The 21,262-nt window shown below is 41.9% G+C and overlaps 1 protein-coding gene across 2 annotated transcripts in view; it reads left to right on the top strand.

Moving 5' to 3' along the window:
- The window catches only part of LOC117394849 (numb-like protein), a 74,946-nt gene extending 53,916 nt beyond the window's left edge, over window positions 1-21,030 (top strand). Inside the window, exons 4-9 of one of the 2 annotated variants that reach the window (XM_033993536.3) lie at window positions 3,320-3,394; window positions 7,660-7,815; window positions 8,455-8,659; window positions 9,456-9,716; window positions 13,602-13,748; window positions 15,138-21,030. In XM_033993536.3, the coding sequence (XP_033849427.3) occupies window positions 3,320-3,394; window positions 7,660-7,815; window positions 8,455-8,659; window positions 9,456-9,716; window positions 13,602-13,748; window positions 15,138-15,895 (1,602 nt within the window). In that variant the 3' untranslated portion in view covers window positions 15,896-21,030. The remainder of the gene's footprint in view (window positions 1-3,319; window positions 3,395-7,659; window positions 7,816-8,454; window positions 8,660-9,455; window positions 9,717-13,601; window positions 13,749-15,137) is intronic. The other variant, XM_033993518.3, reaches the window with a different exon arrangement.
- Window positions 21,031-21,262: the final 232 nt, after the last annotated feature.

Raw genomic sequence — 21,262 nt, 5'->3', positions numbered from 1 at the left:
AACTGTCTTGATGTCCCCTACGCTCGGCACCCTCTGATCTCTTATCGGAAATTCACACAAAAGTGGTGACTCTGTCCCTCAGATTAGGCAAATGAGCTTTTATCAGTTTGGCACACTTTGAAAGTCGTTTTGAGGGTAGTTGGGTTTTGAGATTTGTCATGGTATGTTTTCATTTACTCTTTCAATTACTTCGTTTTAATTAATTCCTATTTTTTCAAAAAGAGAAAAACATGTTTATTTAAAAAAAAAAACAAACTAAAAATATAATTCAATGTCTTTTTTTTGTGAAACTGTTTTTATTGTTTTACCTTTTGCTTTAACAGACAATAACACAATAACTCCTTTATTCTACAATTTCAAAATGAGGAACACAGCAAACAAAAAATCAAAGAGAAGATAAAACATGTATTTGTCCACTTTTTTTTTCTTCTTTTTTTTCCACCAAACTAAGAATCTGAGAGCATTCCAACATCTTGCCCAAGATCTTTTCAAATTGAGATATTTTGTTTTTATCTTCTGCCAAGCTTTTTTCAATGTTTAAACAGTACAGCATTACATTTGTCGATTGCTGGATTTTAAGAGCTGAGCTTGACTTCCAGTTTTGCAGGATTAACTTCTTTAGAACAAGTGAAGATAACATCACTCTCCAGCCAAAAGGATACCTCAGGTTAGAGCCATGAATTGAATTATGGAGCAGGCTTAGGGAGGTGCTCAAATCTATAGTAGTCTGTAAAGTGGAGGACAGCCAGCTCTCCAACTCGCTCCACAGTCTCCTAATCATCCAGCAATCCCAGAAGGAATACATCAAAGAGTCTGTTTGTATTTTACATTTTAAACAATTATCTGGAATGCTATTATTAAATTTGTTTAAAACATTCCGGTGTAATAAATTCTAGTCATTAGTTTATGTTGTATTAAAACGTCGATTTTCATTAGTAGTGACATCTGACGTTTGTACCCAGCATGCTTTCCGGTTTAGAGCTACATTATCTTAACCAAGATCCAAATCTGTCATGCATTTTGTCTAAAGAGAAATTCAACATCTCTTAAGCCCTCCCAAGTTTGTTTCTTGGTTTTGTAACATCGTTGTGTTGTATTGTACTTTCATAAAATAAGAGTTAATAAAAGGTTGGCTTTGAAATGATACTCCATTATGTGTGAAGAGAGTTTATAACATTTAAAGGCAGTAGACTATGTTCCACCTCACATGGTCCTCTTAGCTGTATAGGTTTATATCATCTTCTGGCCTCTTTACCTGGTCACCAATTATATCTTAGTCTTAGTTGTTTGGTTCTAGTGTGTATAGGAGTTAACTAAAGGAGTGAAATTATTGGACAAACAGTACTCCAGATCAGGAAGGCTTCAGAACTGATGTATGCCCGAATGGCAATATTATTCATCCCTATACTATTGATCTACTTTTAAAACTTTGTCCCCACTTGCAAACTCTGTAGAACAGAACCAGAAAGACTGTGGCAGAGCAGTGTTGCACGCGAGTCAGTGTGGGAGCACGGCCAGCAGGGATTACTATCGTCGGACACATCACAGAGATTGCTAACTGCATCCCATCTAATGAGAAGGGTAACAGAGATTTCGGGAAAAAAAATGTTTTAATATGGCTACAGCATTTCACCAAATGTTACTGTTTTTACCAAATGAGGTCATTAAAATAAAATAAAATAAATAATTCTCCGACAATGTTGTGACGAGAAGTCTTTCTCATGGTCTTAGTTCAACGCACCAGTGTTTTATAGTTACAGGTGTCTTATGAGACAGAACTTCTGATTGCTCTGAATTCCTAATTCTTCTTTCTTTTAATTATGTTTTATTGGTGCAACACGATATCTTATTTTGTGGGATTATTATTATCTCAAAATTTGGTTTCATTTTTTAAACCATGCAATTGCCTCTCCTAAAGCAAAACATATTTATAAATGGTGGTCTTATAATCAGATAACGTGTGCCAGCTCTGCTCGGGTGCGGTGTGGGGGTGTCTGTGGGTAGGAGCCTGTCCAGAGTGTCCTGTACTATCAGGACGTTGTAAAGCAGGGGAGCATGGGGGTGTCATTGCTTCAGTCCCTCACCACTCCTGGGCCCTTACTGAAAATCATGAAGCATGATAATTGGATGGTTTTAGGAGAGTGCCTTCGCCTAATTCTGTCATAGCGTGGTCTACGTCATTCAGAATGACTCAGATAAACACAACCCACACAAAGGTATAAAATTGACTGCAGATTGACCACATTTTAGTTCCTTTTCATATCTTGGCTGCAGGGCAGAGCCCCAATATTTTTATGTTCGAAGATATCGTACCCTGTTTAAAAATGTTTTTTGGTGTTTTTATTGTTCAGCGAAGTGTTTGATGCCCTGACCCACCATCATTGAGAGCCACCTGAGATACAGCAATACCCTCATGTCTATCCCCAACACCTTCATTCAGGATTTAACAAGGAGAATTTCAAATGGCACTATTTACTATCTATGATACCTGATGTACAATATTTGTATTCATTTTTTTTAACATGCAAGGCAGATATTCAGAAATCCGAAAAACATTTGTAGCTATTTTTAATCATCCATGCATATCCACCACTTACATGATTAGTAATATCTCATAAACCATTTCAGCTTGCAGCTTCATATTTTCAGTGCTGCAGAAATTCTTCTAGCAAAATCTAGCAGCACCCTTTGCTTTGACCTGTGGCTTTAAGATGGCTGCCCTATTGGGGGTTCCTATGACTAAGTGTGTTCTGTAAAAAGACAGTTCGAGTCATTTTCTTAATGTTTAGTACAAAATAAATTGAGTCACTGCTGCGTGGCTTCAACCCCTGGCCATTCTAATGATACAGTGTCTCTGACACAGTGTCTGTGTAGTTAGTACACAGCTGTATTCTATGATTCTCTCAATGCAGTACATCCGTTTTGCTTTATGCTTACAAACCATTTAATCTGATATGATGTTTAGATTATTAGATTTCTTTTTATTCACGAAAACTCCCCTTTCTAGTTTAGGTAATGCTTGTATTTACACCCAGATGATATTCCAGACAATATTCCACATAAAATACTCCTAGATATACATTTACCATAATATCTGGAAAAAAAAAAAGATTAGGTATGGGGTTTAGATAGAGGACAGTTGGACAATGAGACAAATGTATTGATTGGTGAATGATGAGTTCTGGGAATGTTCTGTTTGTGCTCTCAGTTTTCTAAGGTAATAGAATTACGTGTGCAAAGGATATTTCCTGTATTGAATTGAGTGGTTGTTCTCTCCAAGCTGAACTGTTTTGAGTATTTAATGTATCCTTCCTTTCAGATTGGAAAGAAGTCTGTGAAAGCAGTCTTGTGGGTGTCTGCAGATGGTCTGAGGGTCGTAGACGATAAAACAAAGGTAAGAACTCCTTTTAAAATGGCTACTGAAACTAAGTGAAAGGGATATGTACAGCTGCAGCATGAATATGGCCAAAACATAACACCCTTTACCCTGGATGCCAGGTCAGTCTAAGCTGTACTGTGGTACAAGCAAAGAACAAAAAGTTATTCAGAATAATAAGGCAACTATGATAATGTTCCTAAAGCCATAGGTAATAGATAGAAATAACTGACACTTTTAGCATCACGTAAATCTCAAAGTGTTGCCAGTGTTGGAAGTTATTTTTAAAAAGGAATCTGTTCCAGTTACAAGGTACTTGAACAAAATTGCCACTAGTTACTGTAATGTCCACATACCAAACTTACATTTTTACATATACAACTGTGAGGGAACTTTGTAAAGACATCCTTTAGCCCAAGTTATTGAAAGTATCAGTTAAGGATATTTGGATGCAGCTGTCAGTCTGTGTATGAACGCACATGTCGCACTGCAATTACATGCCACTGACTCATTGTGTGACCCTGAGCAAGTCACTTCACCTCCTTGTGCTCCGTCTTTCGGGTGAGATGTAGTTGTAAGTGACTCTGCAGCTGATGCATAGTTCACAAACCCTAGTCTCTGTAAGTCGCCTTGGATAAAGGCGTCTGCTAAATAAACAAATAACATACCATGCCCGGCCACTTTATTAGGATCTGCATTATCCTGGTGTGGGGCGTGTTCTCCTGGTATACCCTGGTGTGGGGCGTGTTCTCCTGGTATACCCTGGTGTGGGCCGTGTTCTCCTGGTATACCCTGGTGTGGGGCGTGTTCTCCTGGTATACCCTGGTGTGGGCCGTGTTCTCCTGGTATACCCTGGTGTGGGCCGTGTTCTCCTGGTATACCCTGGTGTGGGGCGTGTTCTCCTGGTATACCCTGGTGTGGGCCGTGTTCTCCTGGTATACCCTGGTGTGGGGCGTGTTCTCCTGGTATACCCTGGTGTGGGCCGTGTTCTCCTGGTATACCCTGGTGTGGGCCATAACGCGATGTTAGGTCCTGATAAAGTGGCCACGCAATTTACATCTAGCGAACTGTGATTAAACATTGTCAGGACTTACTGACGTGATACATTTTTATATATAAATATTGTGTATGTATGTCTCTGCTTAATTTCCACAACTGGAAATTAATGGATATAGACTTAGGACAGAGTTTAGGAGACAGCGACTCCGACCACAGGAGTCACTGGTGCGCGGTGAACCGAGGATTACCCTGCCGACCTAGGAGACACTTCTTCACACAGAGAGCGGTGTGACCACTGCGAACTGCGTTCATTTCCCTACCATATAAAAAGGACATTGAGGCCTTGGAGAGTCCAACGAAGAGCAACCAGACTAATCCCAGGGCTTAAAGGAATCAAGATTTATTTAGCCAAAAAAAAAGAATTAGGGGGGGGGCGCTTGATTGAAGTCTTTAAACTCTTGAAAGGAGTTGGCAAAGTTAACCCCGAGTGGAGTTTTTTTAAGCTAGACATTGTAATTCATTGCAGTTTGAGCTCCATGGTACATTAAACAAGTGCAAAGAGACATGCTTGAAGTTTACACAATCCTAACAGGAGCTGACAAAGTTAACCCTAGCCAATACTGTAAGCACAGATCAGAAACCAGGACCATAGTTAGAAATTAAGCGGAGACAGACTAAGGACACTTCTTCACACAGAGAGTTCTGAGGGGATGGAATGGGCTGCCTAGTCATGTTGTTGAAGGAGACACTTCTTCACACAGAGAGTTCTGAGGGGATGGAATGGGCTGCCTAGTCATGTTGTTGAAGGAGACACTTCTTCACACAGAGAGTTCTGAGGGGATGGAATGGGCTGCCTAGTCATGTTGTTGAAGGAGACACTTCTTCACACAGAGAGTTCTGAGGGGATGGAAGGGGCTGCCTGGTCATGTTGTTGAAGGAGACACTTCTTCACACAGAGAGTGGTGAGGGGATGGAAGGGGCTGCCTAGTCATGTTGTTGAAGGAGACACTTCTTCACACAGAGAGTTCTGAGGGGATGGAATGGGCTGCCTAGTCATGTTGTTGAAGGAGACACTTCTTCACACAGAGAGTGGTGAGGGGATGGAAGGGGCTGCCTAGTCATGTTGTTGAAGGAGACACTTCTTCACACAGAGAGTTCTGAGGGGATGGAATGGGCTGCCTAGTCATGTTGTTGAAGGAGACACTTCTTCACACAGAGAGTTCTGAGGGGATGGAATGGGCTGCCTAGTCATGTTGTTGAAGGAGACACTTCTTCACACAGAGAGTGGTGAGGGGATGGAAGGGGCTGCCTAGTCATGTTGTTGAAGGAGACACTTCTTCACACAGAGAGTTCTGAGGGGATGGAATGGGCTGCCTAGTCATGTTGTTGAAGGAGACGCTTCTTCACACAGAGAGTGGTGAGGGGATGGAAGGGGCTGCCTAATCATGTTGTCGAGGCAGAATCACTTGGATCCTTTAAGACCCAATCTAACAAAGTTCTGAAATCAATCAGCTACTGGGAACCAGATGAGCATTGATGGGTCAAATGGCTTCCTCTCGTTCGTAAATCTTCTTTTGTTCTAGTGAATAGGTACAGTGAATAACAAACGCATTGCTGCACCATTCTTTTCTATTGTATCCCCTCTACACTAATTTGTGGCTACTTCTCTTTCAGTGCTGCTGTTTTAAAACCTGCTGTACACTTTGATTGTAGGAAATGCACCATTTGCAGTCTCAATCCCTACACACTGTTTTTTTCAAACGCTGCGTTATTTTACAATCTGCTGAAGTCTCAACAATGATAATAAAAGCCTATTCAGCAGCCGAGGGCTTTCCCACTGTCCCTCCCAGTTGAAATAATGAGGCAGTTATAAAAGTTTCTTTTGAGTCCTAGCAAGTCCCTTTTGTGTCCTGCTGTACAGAAACAGGAAAGCGTTGCTGTTTCTCTCCCCCCACACTCCTCTGCTTTGGTTACTCAGCAATTACCAGCACTGAGAGTTCCCTGTGTCTGGGACTCACACAAAAGTACTGGGCTTCCAAACCTCCCAGCGTCTCTCATTTTATAGGTTATCTGGATCATTTATTATTTCCATTTGCCTTTTCAGGGAGATGGGGGAGGGGGGGTACACTGTATGAAGCCTTTTTAATTCCAAACTGGTCTGTATTGTACAGTGTTTGCCTTTTTAATGAGATAATAACAGGGCTCTGTACATAGGGTTTTTTTTGTCCTCCTTAATTGCTCCTAATGCTGTGTAATTGAACATGGTAGTTTTGTTTTCACCTGTATAGTATTAACCTATACCCTGCTCTGGGTTAAAAGCAGTTTATAGAAAAATGAATGTGATGACTTTTAGGAAAGTGCACCATAACATATAGGCACATCAAACACATTGTATTGGACAACAAAGCTACAGGACTAAAACAAGCTGGGTATTCCTTATGTACCAATATAGAAAGCTGGTATCCACAGTACAGTGCATTCTGTATCAGTTTATGTATTCTGTAGTCTTTTCTTTTAAGGTTTTAGGACTGCTATACATATTGTGGGTACAAACAAAATGTTGCCGTGTCAGGAGTCTCCAAGGAGATTGTTAAAACAAGATCTCATGTCACCTTTACTGTACATGGGGAAGAACATTTTAATCCCAAATGCAGCGTATTCTGAATAGTCGTTTTTGTCACGTTGTTCTTGAGCAGTATGTGGAATACTCTGAATAGAAAAGATGAACCCTTATCTTGCACATATGCTTGACTGGGGAATTCTTGCATATGTAATGCACATGCATTAGTGTATAGGTAACGGGATGTTCAAATGTCCAGAACATTGTGCTTACAAGACATTGCTTTATGTCTGCTGGACCCTGTTGTGTACCTCAGCAATATATTTTTCAACATTTGTTTTGATATTTTAATATTTCCTTTTCACCACCTGTTACTCGGGAGCATTCGCCAGGAGAAATCATTTTTCTTCTAAACCTCGCAGTGTGTCCAGTTCATGCTCCCTCCTGCAACAATGCTGGGGCTTTGATTGGATTGAGTGGCGTATTGTCGACGAACGCTCCCGAGTAAAAGTTGAAAAGATGAGTTTTATTCCCCAGGTGTAAACCCATGGAAATATTAAAACAGTCATGATTCTGTTTGTAAACGTCACACTGTAGGTAGGATGTATGTGCACTGACTTGACTATTCAGTCCCACTGTTGTGTTAAGAATAGTTTCCACAACGTTCATGTAGTCAATGCATCTCCATTGTTGTTGTAAGCTATTTGAAATCAATTGAATGCAGGTTGTTTCCCTGCAGGACCTGATATTGGACCAGACCATCGAGAAGGTGTCGTTCTGCGCTCCGGACCGCAATTATGACAAAGCGTTCTCCTACATCTGCAGAGACGGGACGACCCGCCGCTGGATCTGCCACTGCTTCATGGCCCTGAAGGACTCGGTGAGTTTGAAATGAAAAGAAATACTCCAGCCCTTTCATCATATTTAATATCTTATCTGTTTAACATTCTGTTGTATAATATAGTAGACCCTGATAGCTGATAAGCAATGTGATACAGCCACCTGACATGCCTTGGTATCAGCTGGGGGTCACATTGATTCACAGTGTTGGAGCGAGGTAGCCTCTAACACACACAGTTAAAACTGAGGACGGAGACAAATTTAACAAGCAACAAGAAAATGCAAACGACACACAGAAAACCTTTACACACTAACGGAAAGTCGTGTGATCTCTTGTGGGGTGTATTCCTGCTTGTATCATACAGCCACCTATACAATATTCTAGATAGAAAGATAGATAGATAGAGCGATCTCCTTTTTTAATCTGTGTTTCTGGAAGGACTCCTAAAAGCATGCACATACAGAGGGTCCTCACAATGATCACACATTTAAACAAAGCCACTTCAGAAATTCCACTTTATAAGCACACATTGAATTATAAAACACAGCTCATATTACCACTGTTAAGATTTCTGAAAGGCTCGGAGCTCTCTGGCAGCGTCTGCACTGGCAGAGTGGATTCCAGCGTGGTGACTTGCATGGCAGCTTGTGCTAAACACACCTGTGTTCCTTCTGTCAGGGGGAGCGTCTGAGCCACGCGGTGGGCTGTGCGTTCGCAGCCTGTCTGGAGCGCAAACAGAAGCGGGAGAAGGAGTGCGGGGTGACGGCCTCGTTCGACGCCAGCAGGACCAGCTTCGTCAGGGAGGGGTCCTTCAGGGTCACCTCGGCCACGCAGCAGGCTGAGCGAGAGGAGGTCATGAAACAGCTGCATGACAGGAAGAAAGGTACAGGCGTTTCCATGGGAACGCACTGCGGCTGTCACAACGATTGCACAGTGAATGATTAGAAATGGGGACTTCTCCAACCTTCACCACCTTAATGGGAATATTCCATCAAAGTGTTGTCTTCCATGACTCTGGGCTACATTTATCAAGGCCTTTACTCCAAACCTTGAATATATATATATATATATATATATATATATATATATATATATATATATATATATGAGGGAGGGGATTCAATGTGACAAATGCACATTTGTGAAAAGAAAATGACTGAAAATCTCATTTAAAATTAACATTCATGGCAGGATCCTATAAATGGATAATTGTATGGAAAAATAATGTGTAAAAAATAATGTGATATCTTATAACAATTGTAAGTTGCCCTGGATAAGGGCGTCTGCTAAGAAAATAATAATAATAATAATAATAATAATAATAATAATAATAATAATAATAATAATAATAATAATAATAACCAAATTGGCACTAATCTTGGACTAGCTAACGTTGCCTCAGGTAACGTGGTCCAGGGCTCATCAGGGTCTGTGAAACCAGCCAACAATAATAGCAGCAACACGATTTAACTTGTGTTTTATATATATATAAAAAAAACCACTATTGAGAAGTAACTGTGTATTGTAAAACGTTTACAATGAGACGCCGAACTTCATTAAAATAAAATATCAAAAATGTTACAAGCTGATTGCACCCCCCCTTGGCCAGTCATATTTAGTTGAAAAACTAATAAGAAAACAGCCCTCTCCTAATCCCTTGGTGTTCTGTCATCTTCCAGCAGAAAGCCCATCCTTACCCGCAGACAGTGCCTCCCCCTCCGAGGGGGCTGCATCTCCCGTGGACAGGACGGAGGCAGGGTACCAGCACGCCATCCCGCGGCGCCATGCTCCCATTGAGCAGCTCGTGCGGCAGGGCTCCTTCCGGGGGTTCCCAGCCCTCAGCCAGAAGAACTCCCCCTTCAAACGGCAGCTCTCCCTGAGGCTGAACGAGCTGCCCTCCACCCTGCAGCGCAAGACTGACTTCCAGGTGAAAAACCCAGGCAAGTGTCCCTCCCACTGAAAACACGCTCCAAACACCAGCAATCAGGCTTTCATCTGTCACTTACAAAAATAACTTCGCTAGAAGATTCAACTCAAGAGCTGAAGTGTCAGATTCAGAGCCAGGTGATCGCTACTTACAGCTGAGTAAAATGTAGCACTTTTGTATGCATGGATTAATAAATGCATAGAATAGTGTGCCAGGAGTGTAGTGGCATCAGAAACACTAGGAAGTGTTGGAGCTGGGTGTAGCCTTTTAGGTAAAAGACATGAAACAATAGTAATTCTGAAGGGATATGGAGAGGATCTTAATGAAACGTTGTTACTTGTTCGACAAGCTATGTTGAGTTCATTGGAATCAGTAACTTGTATAGAAGACTGACCAGTTTTATTATAAGGCACCTGAACCCTGTGATCTTTAACCTCTAACCTCTAACCTTGTGCCAGTGAGTCCAGCTGAGGGACATGAAGCAGGTGAGACAGACAGAGGGTCGTCTCTGACAGGATCCAGGGATCTGTCTGGTTGGGACTGTGCCCATGAAATCAATTGAATGAAGGATGTGGTGACCGCGCCAGACTAATAAAAGATTACAAAGCAAGAGCACTAATGGAAGAGGCATTGGCCACAGAATAGACTTTCCCCTGATAAATTAGGAATGTAGATGTGCATTATTGATTTTGGGGGGGTAAAAAAGATATTTCTTAAAGTGCTTGGGATGGCCTTGAATTAAATTTGATTTTTGTTCTGTTTTGGAATCAATAAAGCACACTTTTGATTCTGGAATCTGGGTAGCATATTCTACATTGAAAAAATCAATGAAAACTATAGTGTGGCATTGCCAGTTGGTTTATTTACAGCTTTGCACCTGTGCTGCAATCTAGCTTTTCCAGTCATTAGTGAAATTAGTTTGGTAGTTCCAGCTTCCTCCTCTGTAGAGTCAGTGTGGTCCAGTGGTTAAAGTCCAGGGCTTGTAACCAGAAGGTCACCGGTTCAAATCCTACCCCTGCCACTGACTGACTCACTGTGTGACTCTGAGCAAGTCACTTCACCTCTTTGTGCTCCATCCTGCGGATGAGACGTTAAATCAACGTCCTATTGTAAGTGACTCTGCATATAATGCACAGTTCACAGCCTACATCTGTAAAGCGCTTTGTGATGGTGGTCCACTATGAAAGGCGCTATATAAAAATAAAGATGTTATATTATATTAACCAACTCAATATACAGGTACAGATATATGGGGAAGATTTGTTGGAAATGTATTATTCTAAATTATTCATTGAAATACAGTATCTCCTTCAGTCACTGCATGTATAAGTGTACATGTATGCTATTCTTTTTGATGCACTTGTGTTTTTGCATCCTGGCACAGTCTTGCCAGGGTAACTTATCTTGCTCCAGTTCACATACACAGTTTTAGTAAACAAAGGAGATTGACACTTACAGAATCATTATGACGCTGCTCGGAAATGCAACACCTGCCACTGGAAGCTGTTTGCTGTTTAAGACCACGCATACAGGGTGCAGCTACTCAAACAGTCAAACTGCTTGCAGAGTGTCCTTTTGAAATTCTTGCATGAAATCGTTTTTTAGTAGTTAATTGGAAAATAAGTATGCTGTTGAAATTGGCAGTGTTAGCAGGTATGTGTGAATTGTCTCTGTATTTATGCAGTTTAAATGACCATTTCTTGTTTAAAAAAAGAAGTCTCTGTCGAACAGTATTTTTTTTTTTTCCTGAAATAAACTCAACCTTTGGCGGCATTGTAACTTCAGTTTGACTTATTATCCACTAGCATGCATTACAGTTATCCACTAGCATGCATTGCAGTTATCCACTAGCATGCATTGCAGTTATCCACTAGCATGCATTACAGTTATCCACTAGCATGCATTGCAGTTATCCACTAGCATGCATTGCAGTTATCCACTAGCATGCATTGCAGTTATCCACTAGCATGCATTGCAGTTATCCACTAGCATGCATTGCAGTTATCCACTAGCATGCATTGCAGTTATCCACTAGCATGCATTGCAGTTATCCACTAGCATGCATTGCAGTTTTTGACAGATCAGTGAAGATGATGTTCCAGTTGACTGGCAAACTGCAAATGTGGTGCCGAAATTTCTGAAGGGAGATGAGGCAGAACTAGGAAATTACAGACCTGTCAGCCTTACCTGCATAAGATGTAGAATAGTTAATAAGGTAGGAACTTCAGTTCCATCTGGAATTGTTAGTTGTGGAACATTAATGTGTATATATAGTAAGATCCCATCAATAGTCGGTGTTGGTGGGAGAGGGTCTGTAACAAGCAAATAAAAAAGCCATCTACTGTTTTGATTCTCCTCTTAATAAAGAGCTTCTGTGTAATTCTTCTCGCCTAACCCACATTATATAACAGTTTCAAAGCCACGTTGTTGCTACTCAATCATTGAGATCCTTTAAGATCCAACTTGACGAAGCTCTGGGGTCAGTCGGCGACAATTAACTAAATGGGAATCCATGCATTTTCTTATGGGGGGGGAAAAAGCCAGATTAAAACCAGCCCCACAAAGGTGAAAGGCTAGGGCATTGTCTTGCCACCTTGCCTACACTTGTGTTTAGATGTGTTTTTTACACGCAAGTACAGTTCTGTACAGCACATGCAGTGACCCAGAGGATGATGAATAAATGCTTGCATTTTCTTGTACTGCACTCTGCAATTAGACTTGACTGCACACACTGTATTGCCCCGGGACATCCCTGAACTTGATTCAGATCAGTGAGTCACTGAGTTGTACCTTGATTTTCTTATAAAAAAAACCAAACATACAAAATGGATGTTGGTCATTAAAAGCTACAGTCCTGCCCATAAATATGTAATATTCAGTAGCAGGATAAAAAATATATATCAAAGACTGTAATGAGCGCAAAATGACTCTGCGCCAGATGGCGTGGGAAGTATATTTGAAATGTATTTGAACAGAGTTTGATATAATTTGTCTTGACAAAATTGTCAAGCAGGTCTGTGGAAATCTTAAATTGTTCTTTAGAAATTCAGAATTCGATTTTCGTCTGGGTTTTAAAGAGAATAACAAACACTTGGGCCAAGATCCCGCCCCATCCATGAAATGTAAAATATATTTGCTTTTTATTTTTTATTTTTGATGTATTTTAGGTTTTATAATCTTCCACTGGGTGAAAGTAGTTCTTTAAAAAGTTGTTCATAGAGATATCACCTCCAGCTTCTGATGATATGGCCTCAGACAGGTTATGAATGTATTGGTATACCTGACAGAATGCTTGGGTATGTAAATGTAGAGTACAAATCAAAGGAGGTTAAGATGAGGTTCTGCAATGGACTTGCGAACCCAAAAGGACACTGTGGCTTTTGAGGGAATCCAATGAGAAACACCCAGTCTAATCCCTGGAGTTATGAAGGTATATTGAAGAAACTGAATTTGTTTAGCATAGAACAAAGGGCGATTCAGGGGGACGATTTGAAATCTTTTAAATCTTAAAAGGAGATAACAAAGTTAACACTAACCTGCACAGCGCAGAATCCAGGACCAGAGGACCTAGATAGAAATTAAGACGAGAAAGACTTAAGACAGAGGGGTAGAAGACACTTAACACAGAGAGTGGCGAGGGTGTGGAATGGGTTACCCTTCCATCATGTTAATGCTGAAACACAGGGATCCTTTAAGACTCGATTTGACAGAGAGATCAATCAGCTACCAGGAACTGGACGAACACTGATGGGCTGATCCTCTCGTTATGGACAGTATGCGGGTTTCCCGGTCATTGACATTTTAAACATGGTGTGTTTTTCTATGTGGTACCATTTGGTATGCTAGCTATCAAACAGTCCCCTGTGAAAAGCTGACCTGAGCTCCCTTCCCTCCCCAGTGCCTGAAATGGAGTCTGGCCCTCCCGACGAAGCGGACAGCATCAACACTCTCTACTGCCTGATCAACAGCTCCTTCAGCAAGCCCCCCGAGGAGCCCTTCACCGCCACCACCAACGGCATCCCGCCACCCTCCATCCCTGCCCGTGGTGAGAGAGACAGAGAGACATCTTACCCGATACAGCCTCCAAGTCATTAGATGGTGCACTAGTTGTTGATGAGCTACATGCTTACCTGCTGTAATCATCAGCCAGCAGCACAGTGTATATTTGAAAGCACATGTTAGAGACACTACAAAAGCAAGCAGCATTGAGACAAGCCTCTCAATAAATCCCCCTGTTCTCTTAACCAGTTGTCTTCATTGTTCCCGACATGCATTGAAACAGAGACCACTTAACAGGGCACAGTCAAGGCCATACCCGGCTGCTTTGTCTATTTGGCCAAGTACTCCAGGAACAGGAGCATCTAGAGTACACATAGACCTAATCCTAACCTTAACCATTTTACCCCAAACCTTTAACTGTAATCTTAACCTTAACATCACTTTCAGATTGCAGAATTGCTTTTCAGTCCCCCAGCGGGACGTCTGAAATACTATTCTTTATACAGCAGATGCTATTCAAAGTGCGGCTGTTCCCAGAGCATTCAGTACCGGACGGACCTGCTGTTTCTTCCTCTTCTATATGTATTATGGCTTTTTAATAATATGCCGCTATTGTTTCCCATGGTGTTTCAGTCTTTTAGGGGAGACTCAAAGAAAGACTGAGGGTTTGTATTGGCAAGGAGACTGAATTGTTCTCTCCACCCACTGGGGAGGTTCAGGGCAGGCTGAGACATTCTCACTGAGTAACCTGGGTAATGTGAGGATGGTTACCCTTCAGTCTCCAGTGCACCCATCATGAGAAACAAGTACAATATCTATAATTGCATTCACCTCGACTTTGCTCCACGATTGAAGACGTAGTTAGCTACTTCACCATTCTTTATGTATCTACTGTACACTCCACAAGCCCTAACCAAAAACACTGTACGGAATTTTGAGTCGCTTCCAAGTTTTACTGTCGATAATTTTCCTATACGTAACTACTTTTAACTTTAACTTGACTAGATAAAGGTTTCCCTTTTGATCAGGCGGAGAAATCATTTGGGGATTTAGCTGTTTAATTGATCGTGGTAAGATCTACTTTTTGCATCATATAATGACATTTTAGTAAAATATACTTTTAGAAATGGTAAGTTAAACATATTTAAAATGGAATTATTTTTTGACACACTACAAACAAAATCTGCTGCCGCTTGACGTCAGTGGTGCATACTTGAGGTGACTGGAAGTATAGACCACAGTATTAATTGCCCAAGTAACCACGGTGAAAGGTATCGGCAATATTTATAGAAATATTTCTCAAAACAGATTTTCCCAGACTGCATTCAGCAACATCCTTGTGACTTCTATACAGTAGTGATGCAACTACTAGGTTGCCCTGAAGAGGGATTTAAAAGTTAAGAACCACACCTGACAAAGCATTCTTTTTGTCCAGTTCCTGCAGGTCCAGCAGGATGGGCAGGAGACGCCGCCGGCCAGATGGGGCACAAGCGAACACCGTCGGAGGCTGAGCGCTGGCTGGAGGAGGTGGCACAAGCCGTCAAAGCTCAGCAGCAGCAGCCACAGCAACAGCAGCCCCCCACCATGGTGGCAGCTCTGCCAGGCACACCAGTCTCCACCCCGAACGTCATGCAGCCCTTCCCTCTGGCCTTCGACTCCACCCCGACGCCCGTGGGCATGTTCATTCCACCCCCCGTACAGCCTGCATACATGCCCATGCCCACCTACATTCCTGCACTTGCCAACAGCATGTCCTACCCCAGCGTCCCCGTGGTTGGCATCACACCCTCTCAGATGGTGGCCAACGTCTTCTGCACGGCTACACAAATGCAGGGCTCAGGGTTGGCGGCAGGCAAGATGGGTAGCATTGGTGGGCTTCCCCAGAGCTTCAATTCACCCGCCTCAGTTGCTGTAGTCACAACCTCCAGCTCCAACCACACCTCCAGCTCCAACCACTTCTCCAGCCCCATCACAGTCAACGGCACCCCCCCTAACAGCCAGAATTGCACCAACAACGGCACCAGCAACGGCACAGCGTGGCCTCCTGGCCTCAAGCAGTTGGCAGTGGCCGGCGGTGCCCAGGAGGTCGACCAGTTTGAGGCGCAGTGGGCAGCACTGGAATCCAAATCCCAACAGAGAGCCTCCAACCCGTTCTCTAATGAGCTTCAGAAAACCTTTGAGATTGAGCTCTAACTGGACAGGCTTGGAGGAAACGTGCGGCCAAAACTAACAACAACGCTTTTGTGTGTTTCTTCTTTTTCATGTTTTTTTTTATGTGTCCATTTATTAAGAGTTTTAAGGGCGAAGCTGAGAAGTATAAGTACATTTGTAGAAAGAAAACGAACAACAAAAATCAAAGACAGATTTGCAAGAATGCCGACTGTAGTGATGCACAAGGGCCAGTGTGAACCACGCCAGGTACAGCGCGTACTACGCAAAGTGAGCAGCACACACTGATCAGCTGTAACACTCGATTGGAAATTGTGGTCACTGGACTGAGTGTATGTATTGAACTAATGCATATGGCGGGACTGTCGAGGATCTTTTTCAGAATCTCTGTTTCTAAGAATTCTGTATCAAACATTACATACCATTCTAGAAAACACATTTCAGGTTCCTGATCGATTTGTTAACTTCAGACAGTTAATACAGTTTTATGTATATGCTGCACATAGTTTTGGTTGGATTCATGACATTCCTATAAACCCGATGATTTTAAACACTATCCCTTTGGAGCCAAATCCTTTGAACAGTGTACACAGCAGTCCTGTGGACTACACTGGAAACTTGATTCGGGACAGAACCTACAGCCGTCTGTCCAGGTACTTTATTGCTGAGACAGACACTGCCATGTAAAATTACTCTGTGTCTGCTAACGCTCAGAAAGACGGAAGTTATTTTCTGTTTGTTCCAAGCTCTCGTGTTGCATCATCACGATATTACTCTGTGATTTTCTACTTAACCATTGAAGCTGTGGTACTAATGTTTCCACTCAACATGTTGTCTTTGACCTCCCCTCTCCTCCACAGACTTGCAGACACAGCCCGTCGGAGTACAGGGGGTCTACAAAGGGTTTATAGAGGTACAACCAAATGACTTTGTTTTCTGTTTTTATTTATTTTTTTATTTTATGGGCTGTGTCATCTTCCCTGGTTAATGCGAGCGTGTACGGTACAGGATATATATTTAAAGTACACAGAACTCGCAGATCAATTCCACTTACCAAATATGCATTGCCATCACTTCGTAGAGCAGCCATGCCTCGAGATGAAACGCATTATGTTAACGTGTATTTTATTTTTAATTGTAATTTCTATTTAACGAGTGAACAAAAAAATGTAATCGCCTTTTGCACTCTTTTCAATGCTGCATGAAGGAACATTGAAAGTGTGTGAGTTGCTACAGGAGTTCGAGTTCTTGTAAATGGAAAAACAATTCAGAATGTTTTTATGCTATTCTATAGAATCATTTGCATCACAATGTATGTGTAGCAAATGACATCTCATGCACATTAATAGATTTAAATAGGAATAAGTGAGTTTAGTTGCCATGGCATCAAAAGCCTATAAATACCTCCACTGTTTTTTTTCCAAACACACTGAAATGTTGGGAAGTTGCTCTTTTGAATAATTGGAAAAACGTGCTTTCGTTTATTTCCTTTACGTGACCTCCGATTCCCAGATGCTTCACACAGGGGCTTGCCTTCCCACCACCTTTCCTTTCCTGTGACTGGCGTGTTTTCAAAGCTAGCAGCACTTCTTTACAGTGTGATCTCTTGAAGTAGAATACACTGCATCCAGATATCTGCAGGGAGCGATCGATCACTTTCCTGCACTAATAGCTTGGAAAACAATCTTTCATGTAGACACATATGCGATCTAAGAAATGATACATAATTCGGTAAGATTTACAGGAATTATTTTGAGCTCTGTGCATTTTAAGATGAATGCACAAGTCTGGCTTTTTGTCACGAGGATGTGTCCTATGTAAATGACATTGAGTAGCAGCATTGAACAGGGAAGGTATGTAAGTCATAACCCAGCTTTGTCATTTCTTTCTGTTTTAAAGCCATGCCCGTGTATGATAATAACTGCCGTAACTACCTGTATTACAATAGAAAAATGCTTCTCTGGTTTACTTTTGAGCACAAGAAACTTTACAAAATAATGGAGTTGAAAGATGGAGTTTCTGGCATGCATCTGCATTGTTTCAGAATCCTACCACAGCTGCAGCCAGCATGGCTATAGAGAGCCGTGTTATTAATAGTGCCACAGGACAGCAGCACTATGGCTTATTTATTCAGGCAACAGTGTCCTTTGGGAAAAGCTGGACACTATTCACAAAGCGTTAACCCTTTCATACACATAGCTGTTTAAATCTTTACAGCCTCATATGAGGACATGTGTGTGAATGGATTAAGGAATGTTTTAAGGAATGTTTTTTTAAGGCCTATTTTTGAAGATGTGTTTATAAACATTCACTAAACACTTCTAACTCTCCCTAAAACAGTTAGAGGGTCATAAGCTGTAAACTTGTTTGAGATAAAAATCTAAATGGGTTTTAAAAACAGCCCTTAACAGAACATTTCTAAAAACAGATTTTGTGGAGTGCAGGATGTGTCCTATAGCCTGGACGTCACCGGTTCGAGTCCAGGCTATTCCTCTGCCGACCGAGGACGGGAGCTCCCAGGGGGCAGCGCACAATTGGGCGAGCACTGCCCCGGGGGGAGGGAGGGTTAGGTCAGCCAGGGTGTCCTCGGCTCACCGCGCATCAGCGACACCTGTGGTGTGGATGGGCGCCTGCGGGCTTGCCTGTAAGTTGCCCAGGGCTGTGTTGTCCTCCGATGCTGTAGTTCTGGATGGCTGCATGATGAGTCTGCAGTGTGTAAAGAAGCGGTCGGCTGACGGCACACGCTTCGGAGGACAGCATGTGTTTGTCTTCACCACTCCCGAGTCAGCGCAGGGGTGGTAGTGGTGAGCTGAGCCTAAAAAATAATTGGACATTACTAAATTGGGGAGAAAACAATAAAAACTAATTGACGACTACTAAATTCTAAAAAAAAAAAAAAGCAGGTTTTGTGAATATGGCCTATTGTCAGCTCAGCAGGCACTGAGTACATGAGAAGAAGTCACTGCTTATGGGAAACATGCTAGAAACAGCTGGTTTATTAGAGCTCAGATGTAAAGAGTCTTGACTTTTAACATTGAGTTCCTAAAAAGTCCTGAAGTTGGCCTTCAGTTTTCAATCAATATTTTTTTTATTTTTTTTATTCATGAATATGCATTATTTTAAGAACCTTGGGGGGAATTCGCAGCGTGTTTTGCTCCAAATCGTCATTAGCACCATTTAAAGAAAAACCTGGTAATGTCACAAAACTAGAAATAAACAACTCTGAACACCTAAAAGCCACTGAAATTCATGAACTGCTTGTTAATTTACTGTTTGTACCTCAATGGGTGTTTTTCTCTTTATATACAATGGTGCTAAAGACACTTTGGAGTTAACGGCACTGTGTATTTCAACCATTGCTGTAGTAGAATTCAAGCTGGAGTTTTGTACAGGCCCCAGAAAGCAACGTAGCCTTTGAAGCTTACATATAAAAGGCACTTCTCTTTACTTACGAAACCAAGGCTTGGGGTTGGCAGCTAGGTTGCCATGGCAGCCACTAGAATATCCATTTCCTGATCTGTTCAGTGGTTCTGCTGCAAAGCAAGCTCCCAACGACCCAGAGGGACATCCTGTATATTACAAACCCTTTCTTTACCCAAACACATGATGTTTATTGGAGCAGTAGTGATAGAATACGTTTCAGTCAAAACATTTGAAATAACAGTCTGACCATTTGTATTTGAGTTTACTGTTCATTTTAGGTTCCATTGGGTATAATTGGGTCTTGTTATACATTTCCATTTTGTTTGTATTTTTTTGTACCCTGTTTAACTTTTTGTACCCTGTTTAACTTAATTGCCAAATGTGTTGTTGTTGATTTATTTGCTCCCCCTCAAGCGCTGATGGGAGGCCGCACTGTGGTTGATCCCCGGAGCCAGCATCGCAGCCGTTGTGTGTGCTGATGCGCCAGGGAGGCAAAATAAGCTGATCCCTGGAGCCAGCATTACACTTCAGCCATTAACACCAGACAGAAGGATATCTACATCATCATATGGAAGGAAACGTAAATGGATGGAGACACATATGGATCACATTAGTTTACTGTAAAGTTACGTCTTAGTTGGTGCTTATCTTGGCGAGAGCCGAGTTCAAATCAGCATGAAGTTTTAACATCTACTCTCGTGTAATGGAAATCATGAATTAATATATATATATATATATATATATTGCGTAGCTTTGTGTATGTAACTGAAAGTAGGCACCATTTTGTATTCAAGGGTAATGTAACAGGTGTCAATAGGTATAGACACAGCATCTTAGAAAATACCCTTTTTCTGTTTGCTTGTACATATGCTTCAGATGGACACATCCTTAACTCTCTTTTTGTAATTATTTTTATTTTTAAGTCAGTGATGTAGAAGTCATGGTTAGTGTTTTTGGGGATACAAATTCATTTCTAGGTATGTCTTGCTCAAACAACGGTTTAGACACAAGATCGGTAGGAGACCTCGTCAGTTAGTTTGCGCACCTTGCCATATTGGTACATTAGCATGCCCACCTTGCCATATTGCCTCAGTGACGATAGACTAGCAGCTCTACCCCCACCCCCACCCCCACCCCCACCCCCACCCCCTCCCCCTCCCGAAACAGGAAACCGGGAGGATACTTTATAAGAGACAAGCTACAGGGAAGGATGGGGTTTTGTTCCTTGCTGAAAACATTTCTCATGTATATAGCCATCTTCAAGAATTGCCTCATCTTGAGCCATTTGGCTTTGAATAGTAGCCACACAGAGAAACATTTCTGCTGCTAACGAAATGTATTTTTCAGATTATCGGCAGACTTTTGTATAAGTTCTCTCAGCAGCACATGCCAACCCCTGTGATTTTTCTAAGTTCCTCGTTGCACCTCCTCAGATGTCTGCCTCGCTCTCTCAACCAATACTGCAGCTGTTAGCTATCTTCAACTGAACCAGACTTGCACAGACTGGACCAATTGGAATAGCTTGCAACGCATGCCTCAAACAGTTGGCAGCTGAAATCAGAGAGTGGTTACTGTGGAAAAACAGAGAGGAGTTGGGAGTTGAAACATGTAGGTTTAAAATGAACAGAGATTGAGGAAGATTTGAATGGTGTAGGCTTTGTTTATGGCACCATTCCAGTTGACTTTTCTTTGTATATTCATTAAAGTCTGTGGAAGATCATTTCCAGCTCTAAGAACAGCTATGCCTTGTTGCCTAGACGAGTCAGCATCTAGCGAGTCCAGCATTTGAATTGGTTAACCTGCCTTTTTTATTGAACAGGAACCTTGGCAAGATTGTCCACTTTTAGTAAAGATGGCATTTATGGAATTGAAGCATAGTGCTTTCTAGGCTCAGGGCCCCCGTGACATTAGACCCTGACTATTCCAACACCAATGTGAAATTTTGCTCTCCTTACAAATCCACTCAAT

This window comes from Acipenser ruthenus, chromosome 30 (assembly GCF_902713425.1).
Source record: "Acipenser ruthenus chromosome 30, fAciRut3.2 maternal haplotype, whole genome shotgun sequence".
Lineage (NCBI taxonomy): Eukaryota > Metazoa > Chordata > Actinopteri > Acipenseriformes > Acipenseridae > Acipenser > Acipenser ruthenus.
Note: the sequence above shows the minus strand (reverse complement) of the source record. Positions and strands in the feature narration are given on the sequence as shown.